The sequence below is a fragment of the Rana temporaria genome, chromosome 9, assembly GCF_905171775.1.
Source record: "Rana temporaria chromosome 9, aRanTem1.1, whole genome shotgun sequence".
In the NCBI taxonomy this organism is placed as follows: Eukaryota; Metazoa; Chordata; class Amphibia; order Anura; family Ranidae; genus Rana; species Rana temporaria.
The window spans coordinates 130,675,148-130,693,662 of NC_053497.1; the positions used below are offsets into that span (position 1 = coordinate 130,675,148).

The following is an 18,515-nucleotide window of genomic DNA, read 5'->3' on the forward strand; positions in this document are numbered from 1 at the left end:
CATTTTGGAATAAGACTAACATAACAAAATGTGGATAATTTCCGGATGCACTGTACATAGTAACAGAGTACAAAGTACTCTACAAATTCTTCTCTCCTTTTTTTTTCCGAAACTTACTGTTGATCTAAATATGTACCCCCTGTGTTATATTAATAAAAAAAAAATCAAAATAAGGCTTTCAAAAGGGTAATGAAAAAAAAAGAAAAATAAATGATATACACATATATACAAAGATCAGTTTATAAAAAAAAAAAAAAAAAAATAACCCCTACAGTTTGCCTTTAGGGTACACTATTACCTATGCATCAATGTGAAAGTTACCGCAACACACATAAAACACCATACATGCGTCAGTAAATTGCAGTTTTATTTTTTGAAGTGAAGGCACATGCATCCCAGCGCATTTCAATGCCCTTTCATAAAAATAGTGCACATCTTTATTTTTGTCCTGGTTCCATGTCAGCCCATTCAAATGACCATACCGAGTTGAAAGTTACAATCGGGCCCAAAATCCAGGATATGCATTTCCCTGGACATTAACACAAAAAAAAAAAAGCCTCAACATTTGTCTAGCTATATAATCTTTGGTACGTACTGTATGGTACAAGGGCAAAGCTGTTCACTTTTAAAGGCAACCATTCTGTGGCATGGACATAGAAACAAGTACCGTATTTATCGGCGTATAACACACACAGGCATATAACACGCAGAGGCATATAACACGCACCCTAACTTTAAGAGGGAAGTTTCAGGAAAAAAACTTTCCACGACCCCTTGAGTATAACACGCAGGCACAGTTTACCCTCTAATTCCAGGGTAAAAAAAGTGAGTGTTATACGCCAATAAATACAGTAAATTTAATTTAAAGGATCTTGTCACATCAAAGTACTCTGACAACAGTGATCAGTTACTAGTAACTGATCTAGTAGAAAATGTCTACCTCCACCTCGTAGGCATGGCAGGTACACATAGAAATCAGAGCTCCCTCAAACAACCTTTATGTTGTTTGTCTTTTTTCTGCTTTTATGACTTGTCCCCATTTGTGCCCTGGCTCAGCTGTCAATACAGACTGATAAAATTGTAAATCCAGTCAAAACTATACAGCGCTGGGTAGAGCGGGGTTGTTCTGTCAGATTTGTATTGCTGTCTGTTATTCCATTTGGGGAAATCCATCCTTAATTACTGCCCTGGTGTCACTGTGCTAAACAGGGTGTCATTTGTAGAAGAACCCAGCAAAGGTTCTAATCCTTTCCTCACACTGCTAAAAACGAAAAAGGTGGGTTTTAGGCTTTAAAGTGATACTTTCAAAATATCTTGTATATTTAAATATAAGGGCACATGGTAAGAATTTTTTTTGTATGGTTTGGAGGGAAAAAGTGGAAGAGGAAATGACACTTAAGCTGGCCATACATGTGAAAATGTGATAATTTACTTGAAACTTTGACTCAATTTCTCATCTAAATAGAAAAAGAATGAAAAATAATCTCCGTCATTTCAATCTGTCAGTTATCAAAAGCTAGTTAAAAATGGTTGACACTGAATAAAAATTACTTTGTGTATAATCAGAATAGGAGTGTGCTAATATACTTGTTATAGGAGGGTAGCAGTAATCTACACTGACCTCATAGGGTAAGAAGTTCATTGTCTGCATCGACTACTAGACAGGCGAGAAGAAAAACACTCACCCACTGCACTCAGGGCATGTTTTAACTCCAATGTGAAGGCTGTGAGTGGTACATCTTCTGATACTGGCAGTATGGCTACTGTTGAGAGGTTGCTGGCTGGATTCCCAGAATCCCACTTGTTGCCAGTGGTATGAAGCCCCAGACTGTGACCTGTGGATAAAAGAATTATGAATTATGAAAATAGTGAAACCACCGGTAAAAACTCTCAGGGGCGATGTACATAGGTTGCCACTGCAAGTTAAGATTTGACAATAATTTCTCTAGCTGAAACTCTGGATCTACTGATCTTTCTGACATGAAGGTAACTTTTACAACTACATTATGTCACTACATATCTGTTTGAGCTGTTAATTGCAGCTTAAAATAAATGTGCATCTAAAACCAAAGACCAAAAAAATTATATATACATTATATATATATATATATATATATATATATATATATATATATATATATATATATATATATATATACACACACACACACACACACACACACACACACACACATATATATATATATATATATATATATATATATATATATATATATATATATATATATATATATATATATATATATATAGCAGCTTACCAGTCCTTAGATGTGGCGCTTACATTAGTTTTCTTTAATTTATCATTTTTTTTCATCTAGTGATCCTACCAGTAACACACTTTTGGGTTGATTTAATAAAACTGGAGAGTTCAAAATCTGGTGCAGCTGTGCATGGTACCCAATCGGCTTCTAACTTCATTTTGTTCAATTAAGCTTTGACAAAAAAAAAAATGGAAGCCGATTGGTTTCCATGCTCTTACCAGCTTTAGCAAATTAACCCCTTTGTGTCCTAGGGCAACAATGCCCACTCATTGTACTGTATCTATGAAGCTGCAGCATTGTCTCTATAGGCTGCTCTCCTGATTTGGACGATAAACACCACCTCCTGTCTATCATACGGGGAGCCGTTTTGTAGTTCACAAAGATAGTTTGGAAAGCTGATAATATGGGTTGAGATTTCAGTTCATTACCACAGGTCATTTTCATAGATGACTCCAATATAAAAGGTACCTCATGGTACTAGCCGAGCTATGTCCATGGAATCAGGATGCATGTGCTCCTACTAGTAACTACTTTCTACTTTCAAAGAATTGTTGGGGGGGGGGGGGGTTTATGCACCTTTACCTTATATAGTTTTATATGTTACAAGACGGAAATGGTTTAGAGTTTTTTAAACTGTGTTACTAATGCCTCTTCTCCTCTAGTACACAATCTCCCTCAATGTGCCCTAAGAAATGGAATAAAAGTATTTGGAGATATTAGAGACACACTTTTGATGTTCATTCTATACCTTGCAATAATTAATGCTCTTAAACATGGGTGCTCTTCCCCCAGACCTCATACCCGTTTCCCATCTTTGATGAGTAAATTATCTTAGCTGAGATCTCGCTTCCCCTGGGCAATATAACGTACTCCTCACTTCTGCTCATTGATGCTATTATTATAGCGATATACTCCAGTTGAGTTCCCAGTTTATAGTTAGCAGTTGCATTGACGTCTTGATCAAGTATATGTCTGTATTGATTTTCAACACGCATCTAAAATGCCATAAGATCTCACTGAAGGCTTTTCTGATCCACTGATATCAAAAAATGTGTATTACATAGGGAGGCCACTGATGGTGGTCTGAACTGCCCCCACCCTCCGACACATTTTGATCCCAATTGGGGTGCCTAAAGGGGAAGGGTGGTTCACCCCCTCTTTACCTAAAGGTGTTTCTCATGATATATCGATGTATGCATATACGATCCTCCATTTTTTGATTTTATGTTGTCCAATGTACAACTGATTGTACCAACTTTTCTTAGCCCTCTTTGAAAAACTCAATAAAAATTATTGGAATCGAGATTTCATTTCATTGCACAGGAAGTTAGGAGGCCACTTAGTTTTCAGGCACGATCAACAGGAATTTTTCCGTACTTGCAGAAACAAAAAACAAATGCAGTCACCACATCCAAGGACTTGCAAGCTACAATATATTCATTTTTTTGTTCTTGGCTTTAGATATTCTTTAATGTACCAACAGAGTTATTATATCAACATATATACAAACACAAACAAAATCATCAAAATTCCTTATGGAGGCTGCCATCGGTGACAGCCCAGTGAACTGCATTTTAGGGCTTTTAAAATTTTAAGGGGTTGTAAAACCTTGTGTTTGTTCACCTTAATGCATTTTATGCATTAAGTTGAAAAAACACCTTGCACTGTATGACAGACTTTACAAAAGGCATTATAATCCCTCAGAAAGGATTAAACAAAAAATACATCATTGGATGTGACTGACAGCAGCCCCAGCCAATGGCTGCACTGCTTTCAATCCATCCGCTCTAGCCAATCAACGGCCATGCTGAATGCATTAAGGTGAAAAAACTTTTACCTTTACAACCCCTTTTCCTCAAAATGTACCTTTTACTGTTCTTATACTCTTCTAAATATCTAAAATTTCTTGTATTAATTTTTTGCTGCTGTGATCCAAAATTCTGTTAGAGGGTGGCTATGTTCGTTCTCCATGGTCCCACTGTATGTAAAAATGTGGGCACCCTCTTCCTCGCTCCTGAGATGGATTATGGGATTTGTAGTGTACGTAGAGCAATGCACATGACCACAACCAACGTGCACTACTTGGTCCAAACTATTGGAAGTGCGGGTTAAAAGGAAAGGTTGGGAGCTCATAGAGGATGTTACAAGGAGGCAGAAAAACACAAGAAACAATTTCCATGAAAAACAGAATACAGGGTCATTAACCCCTTGACGCCAACCTCACACAAATATGTGGCTCCACAAGACTGGTGTTTTTCTGTGGGGCCGCATAACTGCATATCTCCCTTTAGGCATTGTGTGTCCCAACACAGAGACAGAGGTCTCATCGAGAGCCCCGGGCCCCGTACTAACCATGGGGACTCAGAACACCCGATTCCGGGTCACCTGATCACTGTGATACCCTATGATTGGCGATCACGGTGATCAGTCACTGTAAAGCCCAGCCCCTAGTTTTTTTTTCTTTCTGTGAATGGAGGAGAGAGATACATTGCATCTCTCTCTTTCCGTGCAGAGAGAAAAAAAAACATCTAGATCAAGGTTTCATCTAGGTCCGTGCCAGGGTTAGTGTTTGGGTCAAGGTCAGGGTCAGTATTTTTTCTTTCATTATTATCATTGTCAGTGTTTTTTAGAGAGGATAAAAAAAAATGCAAAATGCACGCTATTGTTTCTGGGCTGTACTACGGGTACAAACAAAAACAAATATACACATATGTGGTATTGCTGCAATTGGCAGGAACAGGAACATTTATTTTGAGTTGTTCTTTGGTGGAAGGTTATGGTGATAGCAACAAATATACAGCTACATTTTAAAGAAAGTGTTTTTTTTTTTTATACAATTTTGGGCCATTTTTCCTTTGATGATAAAAAAAATAAAAATCAGAAGCTATCCATTACTATTAACCACCAAATGAAAGCCCAATTTGTCCTGAAAACCAAAACAAAACAAAACAAAAACAAGGTATAATTCACCTAGATGTGCAAAAGTAGTTGTGACAATATAAATAGATATAAACCAAAAACAGTGCTGCGCCAAGTGATTCAAATATATTAGAAACGTATTAGTGCCGCGACGATGCAGGGTGATTATGCTCTAGTGGTGTATGCGTTTTCAGGAAAAACGGTCAGTCCAGACTGTTTTTAAGAGGATGGCAGCCCAATTTTATTTAAAGAAAAAACAAACTTCACAGAAAATCTTCCCTCGCAGGCGGTTCCACCATTATTGTATAACATAAATTTCAGCCTCCTGGCTCACTCACTCGTAGTCAAAACTCCCTCCTGGAGCTTACTTGCTCAGCTTCGTGTTGCTTGGTCGTGGGCCACATCTGCCTCCTGCGACATACACTTTCAGACTGCCACCTGCAGCCTCCAGAGACCGCCTGTCTCTTTCTTGTGGAGCCATCTCCACCTCTTACATCAGGCCACCTGCCTCTAAGGTGGAGCTGTTTCCTAAGTGTGAGCCCTGAAAATCAGGTATACATTGCTCCCATGCACCTGTGACACATGGTTGCATCTCCACAGTGCAAACATGATTAAATAAGTCCACTGAATGTGATGAATGATTCGCATGAATGAATCAGATTTTTTAGAACAATTTCTTTGTATACTAATGAATTGTCCCTTGGGGATGTTACTAAGCCAGGTAATGTGATGACAACTATCCCAGGGAAGATGAGCATTCCTGCTCTGGCCTAGTTCTCACCACACTACCTGGCTTTGTAACATCCCCAAGGGACAATTTATTAGTATACGTAGAAATTGTTCTAAAAAAAAAAATCGGATTAACTTCAAAAAGTCTGAAGTCCTGAACAATAGCTCATTGGAAAAAGTTTATGATCCTTTATCCATTTCCATAGGCAGTGTTGGAGATGGATAGAAAATTATTGTTACAAAATGGCCACTAATGTACTAACCTTGGGTTTGAGTATAAAGTGATCTTAGATTATAATGTACAGTTCAGAAAGGTAGAAAGAATTATTAAGAACCATTGGAATATTCTAAGGAAGTATAGAATATTAGGAACCCTTCTGCCAGTACCTAGATTTATATATAGAAAAGCCCCTATGTTAAAGGATCGATTAGCCCCTGGAGTCACAGTTCCAACTAAGCCAAAGAAAATAACTTTGTTAATTTTTTTGACTGTTTTTTTTTATGCCTGTGAGAAGTGTCTGGCATGTCATCAGGTTAAGACCAATCGGAAAAGGAGGAAGGATATTGTATCCACGAGTACAGAGAAAGAATATCAAATTTGAGACCTTATCACCTGTGCCACTATGGGTGTCATTATTGTTATGGAATGTGGGTGCGGGCTCCAATACACTGGCCATACCTCCAGAGCATTACATATAAGAGCGGAGGAACACATTAGGAACATTAAAAAAGAAGTGGTTACACATAATCTGTCTAAGCATTTCAACTACAAAGTTATTTTACATTTTGGGAGATCAAACGAGTAGAAAGACATTGGAGGGGGGAAGGGGGTAATTACATTAGACGGTTTAGCAAGAGAGAATCTTCCTGGATATTTGAGGCAAAGGTCCTTGTCCCTAGGGGCCTCAATGTGGACTTTGATCTCAATTGTTTTATTAGCGAGAAATGATTATTTTATATTTGTTTTTAATTAGTGATATTATATTAAGATTTCCTGTGTATTGTATTATTCATATTCATTTTATTTTTCGTTTTCAGATTTATGTTTATATTTTATTTTTATTTTCATTCTTATACATTTTTTTTATGCATGTTTACTATTTTTTCTTTATCAGCCTTTGTGTTTTCTTAATTTTTTTATTTAGGTGAATTAATTCAATATTTAAAGTCCTTTTAATTTTTCATGAATGCTTATTAATTTTTTTATATTTGGTAGTATCTAGACTGTGAAATGATCAATAAGTGTAAAGATGGCTGTGGTGTGATCAGGCTAGTATGCACGCTCAGGTTTTTTACTATTTTAGCAGCAAAATTTAAATGTTGTTTTTTCCTTGAATCATGTGCCCAGTTATTTTTCAGTGACTTCTTCCTGCACACTTTATTTCTGACCGGGAGGAGCATGGGAGAGGCTAATCAGCCACCCACGGGTGTATGGAATGAATGGGGGTATTTAAACCATGCAGTGACGTTCTAGCTCCACCCCTACTAAAGAAGTCAACGCCTTGACGACACGTGTCGAGGGGGCAGAGCCTGCGTACTGATGTCACATCTCGAGTCTAGGTTTTCTAAATACAGCTAGAACAGGATTATTGAGCCATACTTGTTAGTGTATCTACCAAGTTTTTACATTATTAAATCATCTCAAAACGGAGAGCACTAGATTCCTTCTTTTTTTACAAATGACATCCTTATTGGTAAGACGACCAGGGTTCCGCAGAACCCAAAAGAAGGAGCCTTGGTTAAAGGAGGTTAAATGTCCATGCCATGCCAGTTATCTTCATTATCTCCAGAGGGGAACACTGCTGATTTGATTTTGATGTATGAGGTGTACAGCCTGTGAGACTGGTGGAGGCGAGCACATTGTTTTTAAATCTGCACTTTTCGTGAATTGATTTACGTTTGATCCCTTTAATCAGTCACCATTGAGAGTTGCATGAACTTTGATTCATTCATCACATTCAGTGGTGTTTTTAAATCTGCACTTTGGGTGAATTGATTTACGTTTGATCCCTTTAATCAGTCACTATTGAGAGTTGCATGAACTTTGATTCATTCATCACATTCAGTGGACTTAATCATGTTTGCATTTATTAAGTTTATAATATGTTTGATTCACTTAGTAGTGCAGCACTGTTTTTGGTTTATATAGATTTTCGAGTGTAGTGGAATCACTTTTAAAGCGAATGCGGCTACTTTCTTATCAGTATATATTTATACACGTTTGTCTTTCTAGTTGTGACAATATATACGGTTTTACTAACACGTCAAAGTTGCAAAATTGTGCTTGGGCATTACGGTTTGTTTTCCCCTTAGGCGCATAGGGGTTAATAGATGGGTGTGGATTTTTTTTGAAGAATATTGTTTAGTGTCTCATTAAGGCTGAACTCCAGATAATGATGCTTATCAGGGTTGAGGCCCTCCTCTCTGCCCCACGTGGAAGTATCTCAGTAGCTTATTGCCAAAAATTAATGCTATCACTTAGGTCACAAGTTCTCAATACCTGGAAGTGCCAGATATTTTTCCTCGCTCCCAGTGAAGGATCAGAGAGGCTGGGAAGCAAAAACAAATCATAAGCTTCTGCAGTGACCAGGCATTAAAGTGAACCTAATGATTTGCTGTTAAATACTGCGAGCAGACAGCATTTTTAGTGCAGAAGCAACATGAAATCTCTTCTGCAATGATTACACATACTTGCCTGCTCACAGTGATCCCCAGAATGTAAACATCGGCTGGCCCAATCCTTGTGTTCCAAAATGGCTAGCTCCTGAGCAGGAGTAACATCATCCTGCGTTGGCCAATGAAGATTGCCAAAAACAAGCACATAGGAGAACAGGCTGGCACCAGCAAGGGACCGTTGAAAAGGTAAGTAATGATCCCTTTAGTTCCACTTGAAAGTGAACATTGCATGCATGCTATAGCAGTAGAGAGGCTCCCACCCACCATCTGGATAAAGTACACAAGCAGGTCACCCTGGCAGATGACACAGGCTCACCCCAAGTGCAGGGTCCAAGCACTAACTGGTATTCACCAGAGCTCCTGATGATGGAGATGGGTTTTGCTGCATGTTCGCACCAGATTGCCCTACCAGACCTTGAATTTTGCATACATAGTACCTTTCTCGTGGCAAAGAACTTTAACAAACCTACAGCAGGGAACCCATTCATTCATTACAAGAGTTGCCACCATCCTAGATGGGTTAATAACATACCCCACAGTCAGTTCTGTCGTTTACGTAGGAACTGCACCAAAGATTCAGATTTTGAGGCCCATGGCCATTTGTTTTCCCAGAAGTTTTTAGAGAACGGTTATCCCAACTCACTTATTAGTGATGCTTTTAACAATTATCGCAACCCAACTACAGGCCCACAAATTCCACCACCTGTTACTAAGCCTCCCACACGTTTTATCACACAGTTCCATGACAAGTACAAAAACATGGAAAAGATTTTAGCGGCACACTGGTCCATTCTAGTTGAGGACTCTCATTTAATAACTACCATTGACACAAAACCCCAAGTTGCATATAGAAAATGTAGAAATATAAAGAGCAAAATCGAACCCAGCAAAAGCAAAAATAAGTCAGTCCAACCCATCTCTCCACGACTAGAACACAAAACCCTAATGCCCCGTACACACCATCACTTTATGTGATGAAAAAAAACGACATTTTCTGTGAAGTAAAAAATGACGTTTTTGAAACTTCAATTTTCAAAGACGAAGTTGCCTACACACCATCGTTTTTCTCACAATGTTCTAGCAAAGCGAGGTTACGTTCTCACCACTTTTTCCATTGAAGCTTGCTTCATAAGTAGCTTCTGGGCATGCGCAGGTGAAAAAACGTTGTTTTAAACGACGTTTTTTGCTACACACGGTCAATTTCTGTGAAGTAAAAAATGACGTTTTGAAAAACGACACATAAAATTGAAGCATGCTTCAATTTTTTTTGGTCTTTTTTACAAGACATAAAATTACGTTTTCCCCCACACACGGTCAATTAAAGTGACGTTTTTAAAAACGTCGTTTTTTTTCATCACATAAAGTGATGGTGTGTACGGGGCATTAGAGGGATGTACCAGTGTAAAAAAACACTCTGTCAGTTTATACACCATGGTCAAAAAACTTTTTCCGTTAAAGGGAAAAGTTATACTCTTAAGGAATTTTATAATTGTTCTACAAAGTTTGTTGTGTACTGCCTCACCTGTCCGTGTGGACTCTTATGTCGGCAGGACAATTAGCGCACCTAGGGCGCGGTTCGGCGAGCACAGGCGGTTTATCAAAAAGGGCCGTGACCGCCACAGTGTTCCTAAGCACTTCCTCACCCACCATGGCCAATCTACAGCTGGTCTCAAAGTGTGGGTGGTTGAGTATATCCCTGCCATGTACACCGCCGCTGAACGGTACAAACGCCTGTGTCAGCAAGAAATGTATTGGATATATTCCCTGGGCACTCTTGCCCCTGGAGGGTTGAACGAGGAGTTTTGAGGTTCACACATTGTTGTGAACTCAATTCATATTTTGTGTAGAAATGTCTTATCCTCCTTCCTTCCCTTATATGCTAATGTGTGTATGTATGTGTGCGTTTATGCATTTTCTCACGCACCTTCTACACATTTTACATGCGTACCTACATGTGTGAAGGTGCATGTGTGCATGCATATGTAAATGTGTATGTACACCCATTATGTGTATCCCTTGCACAGCATAGTAAATTATATATATTTTCCTTTGTGTGTGGTAAATCACCTACTTACCCCATGTCCCTTACCTGTACAGAGTTCCTCTGTCCGATTTGCTACCATAGTATATAAAAGTATGTATTCCTTTAAAAGTCCATGTGTGGCTCAGTTAGTATAGTTACCAAAAAGCAGCTGCAGAACTGCAGACTCTGGATAGTGACATCACCCGCTATATGTTGTGAATTTAGAACAGTGGGCAGATTTCGAACATTATGCACATTACAGTACAAGACTTTTTGGCAGAGAAACGTGTTCCTACATATGTGGTTCCACAATGTGTTCCGCTATTTGTCTGTGGTTGCCCTTTAAATCTTTCAATACGGTATTGTCTGCTTTGAAAACTGGAGCAGCGGTGTCTTTATCTGAAGAACCAATCTAGATTTGTGGAGTTGATGGATATCGGGGACTAAATCCTTCACAATATGCTGCGGTTATGCAATGTGTTTATTGTTGGAAGCAGCACGTCCTCAGCCATGAAAAGGCTCGGCGGTGGCTGGGGGCCTGGCCTTTGCTGAGGGACTAGCTCTTTGTACCTCTCCGCTTCTTCTATGTGCCTGCTGGGAATCCTTTCAATAAGATACCTTTACACTTTCGTCAGCAGCACGAGAGAAATAAATAAAAAAGAAAACTGCAATTCAGTCTCGGCACATTTGCTTCTCTTGTGAAACAAAACCAGCCCCCTCCATGGGAACCTTCAAAAAGGAAACTGGGATTTGAAGTGACGAGAGAAAAGAGATGAAAAAAAAAATGCTGGATCATGATACAAAGTCAGGATTGTTACAGTTGAACCATTCTGCCAGCGGCTGTAAGGCAGCGGAGAGATTTAACTTAATTGAAAAGTCTAAATTCTACAGGACGACTAAAGTACAAAGCAGTTTATAGTCACGTGTAACCAGTGACACTGCTAGTTGATAAAGGGCCATCCCACCTAAAACTGGCTATTCAATGTCTGGTTGGTCCTGGAGTCACTCGTTCAAAGATGGGAAATAGTCATGAGAAGGTAAAGAAGAACTCCAGCCAAATATAGCAAGCTAAAAATGAATAGCTCATCAAAAAATTAAATAACAAAACCTTATTTTTCTGCAGTATTTAAAGTGTTACTAAACCAACAACAGTAAAATCAGTCTGCATTTACAGTAAAGCATGTGTGTTATACTCACTGTGGAACCTAATGGGTAATACTTTGCATTGTGTAAAAAAGCTGTTTGATCCTGTATTCTCTAATCCTCCCCTTCTTCCACTGTCCCCAATCCATCTTCTAATAGAACAGAGCTTTGAACCACTTTGTACATGCTCACTTTAGTGTGTGTGTGTATTGTTAAGAGAGTTTTTTTTCCTTTTTCTTGGGAGGGTGCATGCGATCGGTACAAGGCCAATCAGCACTGTCCAGACGGGGTCAGGGGTCATGCAGCCTCATAGGACCGTCAGAGTAGAACGAAAACTCCTCCTACAACCTTTAACCAGTCTCTGATAGAAGTCACAAGACTAAACTGCTAATGAGAAAAGGTATTTAACAGTTTATTTACTAAAATAATTGCATTTCCATGTCCTGTGTACTGTGGGAGATCAGATATAGTGAATGCAGGGTCCTGGGTTTAGTAACACTAACACTTTAAGGTCAATCAGGAGGCTCCCTTGCAGTACTTTCTTCTTCTGCTACGTGTCTTTAGCTTTATTGCCTTCTATTATTCAGCTCACTACCTCTGAGCCCAGGTCATCCTAGAACCACTTAAAGTGGAGGTTCCCCCTAAAAAAAAATTCTAACAATACATTCAGAAGGCTGATTACACTGCGGGTAGGCTGGGTTTTTTTTTTTTTCCGTACATACCTCGTTATCGCCGTTTCATCCCTCGGCTTCCGGGTATGATTCTTGCTGGACCTAGTTGATTGACGTTCCTCCGACCGGTGCATACTGTGCGTCACGACTTTCCGACAGAAGACAAACGTCATTGCGCAGGCGCCGTATAGAGTCGGCTCTTTACGGCGCCTGTGCAGCGACGTTCGGCTTCTTTCGGAAAGTCGTGACGTCAAGTATGCGTCGGTCAGAGGAACGTCAATCAACTAGGAACGCCCAGCCCCACAAGAATCATACCCGGAAGCCGAGGGATGAAACGGCGATATCGAGGTATGTACGAAAAAAAAAAAAAGACCAGCCTACCCGCACTGCAATCAGTATTCTGAATGTATTGTTAGAATTTTTTTTGAGGGGGAACTACCGCTTTAAGCCTGGAAAGTGGAAAGAGAAGCAGCGCAGTGATCCGCTCATCTCTCTGTCATGCTGCTTTTATCAGAACGGATTAGCTCCTTGTGCTGCTTCTTCCTCTCACATTCTAGTCCTGCTGTACAGGGACTGAAAGAGGCTCATACCAGGTCAAAGTCATTCCTTGTACACACGACTGGTATTTCCGTCGGAATAAACTCAGACGGGTTTTTCTGACGGAATTCTGCTTAAGCTGTCTTGTATACACACGGTCGCACCAAATTCCGACGGTCAAAAACGCAGTGACGTACAACACTACGACGAGCCGAGAAAAACGAAGTTCAATGCTTCCGAGCATGCGTCAAATTGTTTCTGAGCATGCATGTTTTTTGTCGGAGTTCCATACAAACGAATGGAATTTCCTTCTGAAAAAAAAAAAGAGAACATCTCTTTCTAAGTCCGTCCCAATTTCCGACTGAAAAAGTCAGATAGGGCATACACACGGTCAGAACATCCGATGAAAAAATTCTGTCTGACTTTATTCCTCGGAAATTCCGATCGTGTGTACGTGGCATAAGGAGCTTGCATTGCTTGCTTTTAAGTATACATTTAATGATGAGATTACAAAGGTGCATTCAATTGTGTCTTTTATATTTCAATAAATACACCCTCACTGTTCTCATGGAAGATTTCAAGGGATGTAATCCTCTGCCTTTTAATCAGCATCAACTTAAACCCGGATTATCACCCTATTCATTAAGCAGCAGTTTAATGCGCAAAATAGAGCGTTATAATAAAATTTCAATGTATGGAGTGGTTGCATTAACTGTGGGACAAATTAAAGATGTAATAATTATACTATCATTTACCTTCAAAACTGATAAACTCTAGTGTTGTACAAGAAATGTTAATCTATGCAGAAACAGATCAAAGCAAAATAAACAATCAATTTCCAAGTGATCCACAGGCATAAGGCAGATATATCTAAGAACAGCCATTTGATCTGGGCTTTCTGTCCCTCTGATATTCTCCATATGAAGTAAAAGATCTGAGCGTTAGGCTGGCCATACACAGAGCGAACTTTGCTCCATGGGGGGCCCTGTCAGAATCTTCATTCCTGACATCGAACGAAGGAGCAAGGTGGAAAATTGTGAGCCAAACAGCAGCTGCATTGGACACTGTTCAAGTATTTTGGGAATACAATAACTGGCAGGGAAAATGTGCCCATGTGTGCTGTTTATTTATTGAGGATTATTGAGGATCCAAAAGCCGAACGAAAAAAAAAAAAAAAATCTATGAGGTCGATTTACTAAATATAAATAGACTGTGAACTTTAGAAGTGCAGTTACACTCCTTTTCATCAGAGCTTTGTAAAGAATAGCCAATAAGGTGCAATGAAAGTTAAAAAAACAGCATTTTCCTTGCAAATGATTGAATGATGGAAAACAGCAGAGCTTTGCCACATTCACTAAGCTCTGGGAAAATTGAGTGTTTGCAAAGTGCACAGTGTATTTGTCTTTAATAAATCAACCCCTATGTGTGTATGGCCAGCGTTAGAGACCCCTTTCACACTGGGGCAGCGTCGGCGGTAAAGCTTTACCATCATTTTTGTGGAGGTATTCAGCTGCTAGCGGGGCACTTTTAACCCAAAAAGGGTTAAAACCACCCGCAAAGCGCCGAAAAGCGAGTAGCCGCGGTTCACCCGCGCTGCCCATTCATTTCAATGGGCAGGAGCGTGTATATACCGATCCAAATTTGTTTTTAACGTTCTGCCAGCGCATCGCCTCAGTGTGAAAGCACTCGGGCTAAAAACATACAGCCAGAGCTACAATGGAATGGTTTAGGTCAAAGCATATTCATGTGTTAGAATGGCCCAGTCAAAATCCAGACCTTAAATTCTTATTGAGAATCTGTGGCAAGACTTGACAATTGCTGCTCACAGATGCTCTCCATCCAATCTGACAGAGCTTGAGCTATTTTGCAAAGAAGAATGGGCAAAATTGTCACTCTCTAATCATCCCCCAACAGACTTGCAGCTGTAATTGCAACAAAAGGAGGTTCTACAAAGTATTGACTCAGGGGGGCTAAATACAAATGCACGCCACACTTTTAACATATTTATGTGTAAAAATGTTGAAAACCATTTATCATTGTTGTTCCACTTCACATATATGTGCCACTTTGTGTTGGTCTATCTCACATAAATTACATTTACATTTTGGTTATAACATGAAAAATGTGGAAAATGTCAAAGGGTACGAATACTTTTCAAGGCACTGTATTTCAGGAGTACCGTATTTATCGGCGTATACTGCGCACTTTTTTGCCCTGAAAATCAGGGCAAAATCGTGGGTGCGCGGTATACGCTGATACCCGCTTTCCCGCGCTGAGTTTTGAATACTGTGCCAAAATATACAGAGCGCAGTACACTTGTGCATTGTCGGGCAGTCTCGGGTCCTCTCGCGCTGACGTCCTGGACGTACAGGACGTCAGTGCGAGAGTAGCCGAGCCTGCCCGACAATACACAAGTGTACTGCGCTCTGTATATGTCGGCGCAGTATTCAAACTCGGCGCGGGGAGCGAGCGGGGAGGACGCCGCAGAAGGACGCCGGACCCGACGAAGAGGATACCCGAAGCCGCAGACGGACGCCGGACCCAACAAGGCCGCCGAGCAAGACACCAAAACTGTAAGTACAAAAAAACTTTTTTCCACAGGAATTCGGGGCAACTTTAGGGGTGCACGCTATACGCGGGAGCGCGCTATACCCCGATAAATACGGTAATTCCAGACAAAGGCATTTCAAGGTACTGCTTAAGCACAATCAATATTTCTAGATGTTCCATACAACATACCACATATGTTCTTTCAATTGCACTTTAATAGAAAAGATGGTTGGAAGATATACATACTATGAAAAAAAAATGCAGAGGAACTATTTAATTTTTTTTTTAAATCTCCTTAGTTTTACCAAATAAATGAAACAATGTTATATGCTTAAAAAGCAGGACTGAGGAAAATAAAAATTTTTCGATGTTCCCTATAACATACCACTTTTTGAATTCAGGTCCACTTTGTTAAATGAAATGGCTGGGAAAAAATACTTCCTATTAAAACAGCCAAAATAGAATTTTTGATTCTGAAATCCTAACAATCAATCACAGAATTGGGACATGTGTTCCTCAATGAACTCCAAGAAAAGGATTTTACAGTGAGTACAAAAGTCCTATTTTCTTTCTCATGCATTGATCAACACCGGTACCCTTGGGAATCTCCAAAAGAAGTCCAAATGGAGCTGAATAGATGGACAGAAGAATGATGTCCTTTTTGAGATTGAGAAAGGCAAAAAAAGGAAGTCACAGGCCTTAACCCACCTTCTCCCTATGTAAAACCAGGAAGGGTTCTATTCAGCATAAAGTGCCAGTTCTAAAGCCGCGTACACACGACCATTTTTCATGTCATGGCAAAAAAACAAAGTTTTTCTCAACGTGATTCTTGTCAAACCTGCTTTGCATACACACGATCGTGAAAAAAAAATGCTTGAGCAAAGCGCGGTGACGTACAACGGCACTATAAAAAGAGGAAGTTCCGTTCGATTGGCGACACCCTTTGGACTGATTATGCAAATTTCCCTTCTTATAACCTGCTTCTGAGCATGCAGGTTTTTTTCCCCCCGACGTGAAAAATCACGACGTGAAAAACGATGAGAAAAAATAGAGCATGTTCTAAATTTTTAATGGCCATTTTTCACGTGGGGAAAAATGCTCTGGAGCCTACACATGGTCGTTTTTAATGACCAATTTAAAAAATTGCATTTTTCTCGTCATGAAAACCGGTCGTGTGTACGCGGCATAACACTCAACTTGGCTAAAGGAATACCAACTTGTGAGTAACAATAGAGGGAGGAATGCCTCTAATTGGTTTAAAGTGGTTTTTGAAGAGAAGAGACCTCTTGTACCCAAGTCTTTATCAAGGAGTGAGAGGCTAACAGTCACCAACACAAGATAAAAAAGAGCAGAAACCTGGCCATGAATAGTGCTGAGAGCCAGGTCCAGACCCAGATACAGGAAGGAGAGGATTTGTCTCCATCCACGTATCAGTCGGGATTGTTAAAGACAGACATGTCCTCTATCAAAATAGTAAACACCTTAAATAAGGCAAAAAAGGTAAATTATATACTGCGCTTTGGAATACTACACAATAAATGCGTGCTAAAGATTAAAACAAACCGTTTAAATAAGGCAACACATGAATCTACAGTGGAAGTAGACCACTTCTGCACAAAATTTTCCCCAAATGGTTATTAGGCCAATAAGCACTTGGGGGAGCAAAACGCTTATCAGGGTGTTCCCGATCTCTATACAGAAATGTTGAAAAAGTGGGTTCAAGAAAAAAAAAAATTGAGGTCCTTAGAGGTTTAAAGAAGATCTATCATAATTTTTTGCAGTTCTATCCCCTTTGGGAAAAAAACGTGTAGTATTTTGTCCAATGTTTCTAGGCGTTTTCCAACCTTAGTTATGTGGTCCAACCTATCCTTCCTCCCCGCCTGTCATGGTCAATCCGACAACAGCTATGAAGGAGATGGCTGATTCATGGCTGCAGCTTGTCTTGGCTGTGATAATTTTCCTGAGAAAGGCAACGACAAGAGGAATGCAGGAAGGAAGGGCATCCCATCACTGCTGTAGCTAATCAGCAAAGACTGGAAACAGCGTTGGTAGAAGCAATGGGCTATTGCTCTTGTTGTGTGTACTGAATCAATAAGAGCCAAAATTTTCTCCTTTAATTTGGGTATAAGAATAGCAGACCGTGACTCCTATGGAGCGAGCTCATCTGTCAGGGGGTGAAGCAATTTAGAATCAAACAAAGTCAATGGGTAAATCATATACGGTATATAAGCAGAAGAGAAGGCAAGGGAGTATGCTTACAGCTACTGCAGTCACAGTCAGTAAATGCCTGGGTGATTTGAGTCAAAGTCTTGAATTGCGACCACATGGTGGTAAAGTAAAGACTCAGGGTAAGAGGCAAGGCTTCAGGTACTCACAAAATACAGACAGTTGTAGGTGGGGGTTGGGTGGCCAGATATAACTAAAGTCAGAAACAGCCTGAGGATCTAAGTACCATGCAGCTCTTTGCAAGTTGAAGAAGCATCGCAGAGATACTAACTCTTTGCTGTATAGTGTATAAGCGAGCACATGCATGACACTGCACCATCGGATTACATTGGCGCCCAGTTCCACTACATTAACCCCTTCTATGGTAGAAACTGACTGGAAATGCGCCCATTGTCATTTTGTGTAAATGAGGTAGCTCTGGGTGTTCAGCCCAACCAGTCTACTCACTGAGTGTTTAGAGGCATGACAAGCGCTGAGGAAAGGCCAGTAGCTCTCAACCTGGAAACCCTCAATGACAATTTTTACCAAAACAAAGTCTGAAAAGTGCACCATATGGAACCCAGTGCCTAAAGATCACTTCCAGGCAGACATCACATTGCCCAGTTAAGCAAAGTCTGGATGCAGTACATCAAAGGCCAGTTTGAGGAAAACTTTGCAAACTAGCTGCAATGAGAGAGCCAAAACAGTCCTAGCAAAAAACAGGTTAGTGTTTAGACACCCAGCCTCGTAGGACACTAGCAACAAAGTGAGGCATGCTGG

The 18,515-nt window shown here is 40.1% G+C and overlaps 1 protein-coding gene across 2 annotated transcripts in view; it reads right to left on the reverse strand.

The window, feature by feature from the left end:
- Positions 1 to 18,515, reverse strand: part of PNPLA7 (patatin like phospholipase domain containing 7) — a 413,102-nt gene that overhangs the window by 159,990 nt on the left and 234,597 nt on the right. For both annotated transcript variants that reach the window (XM_040324512.1, XM_040324513.1), the window contains one exon: positions 1,686 to 1,835. In XM_040324512.1, coding sequence (XP_040180446.1) covers positions 1,686 to 1,835 — 150 coding nt within the window. The remainder of the gene's footprint in view (positions 1 to 1,685; positions 1,836 to 18,515) is intronic.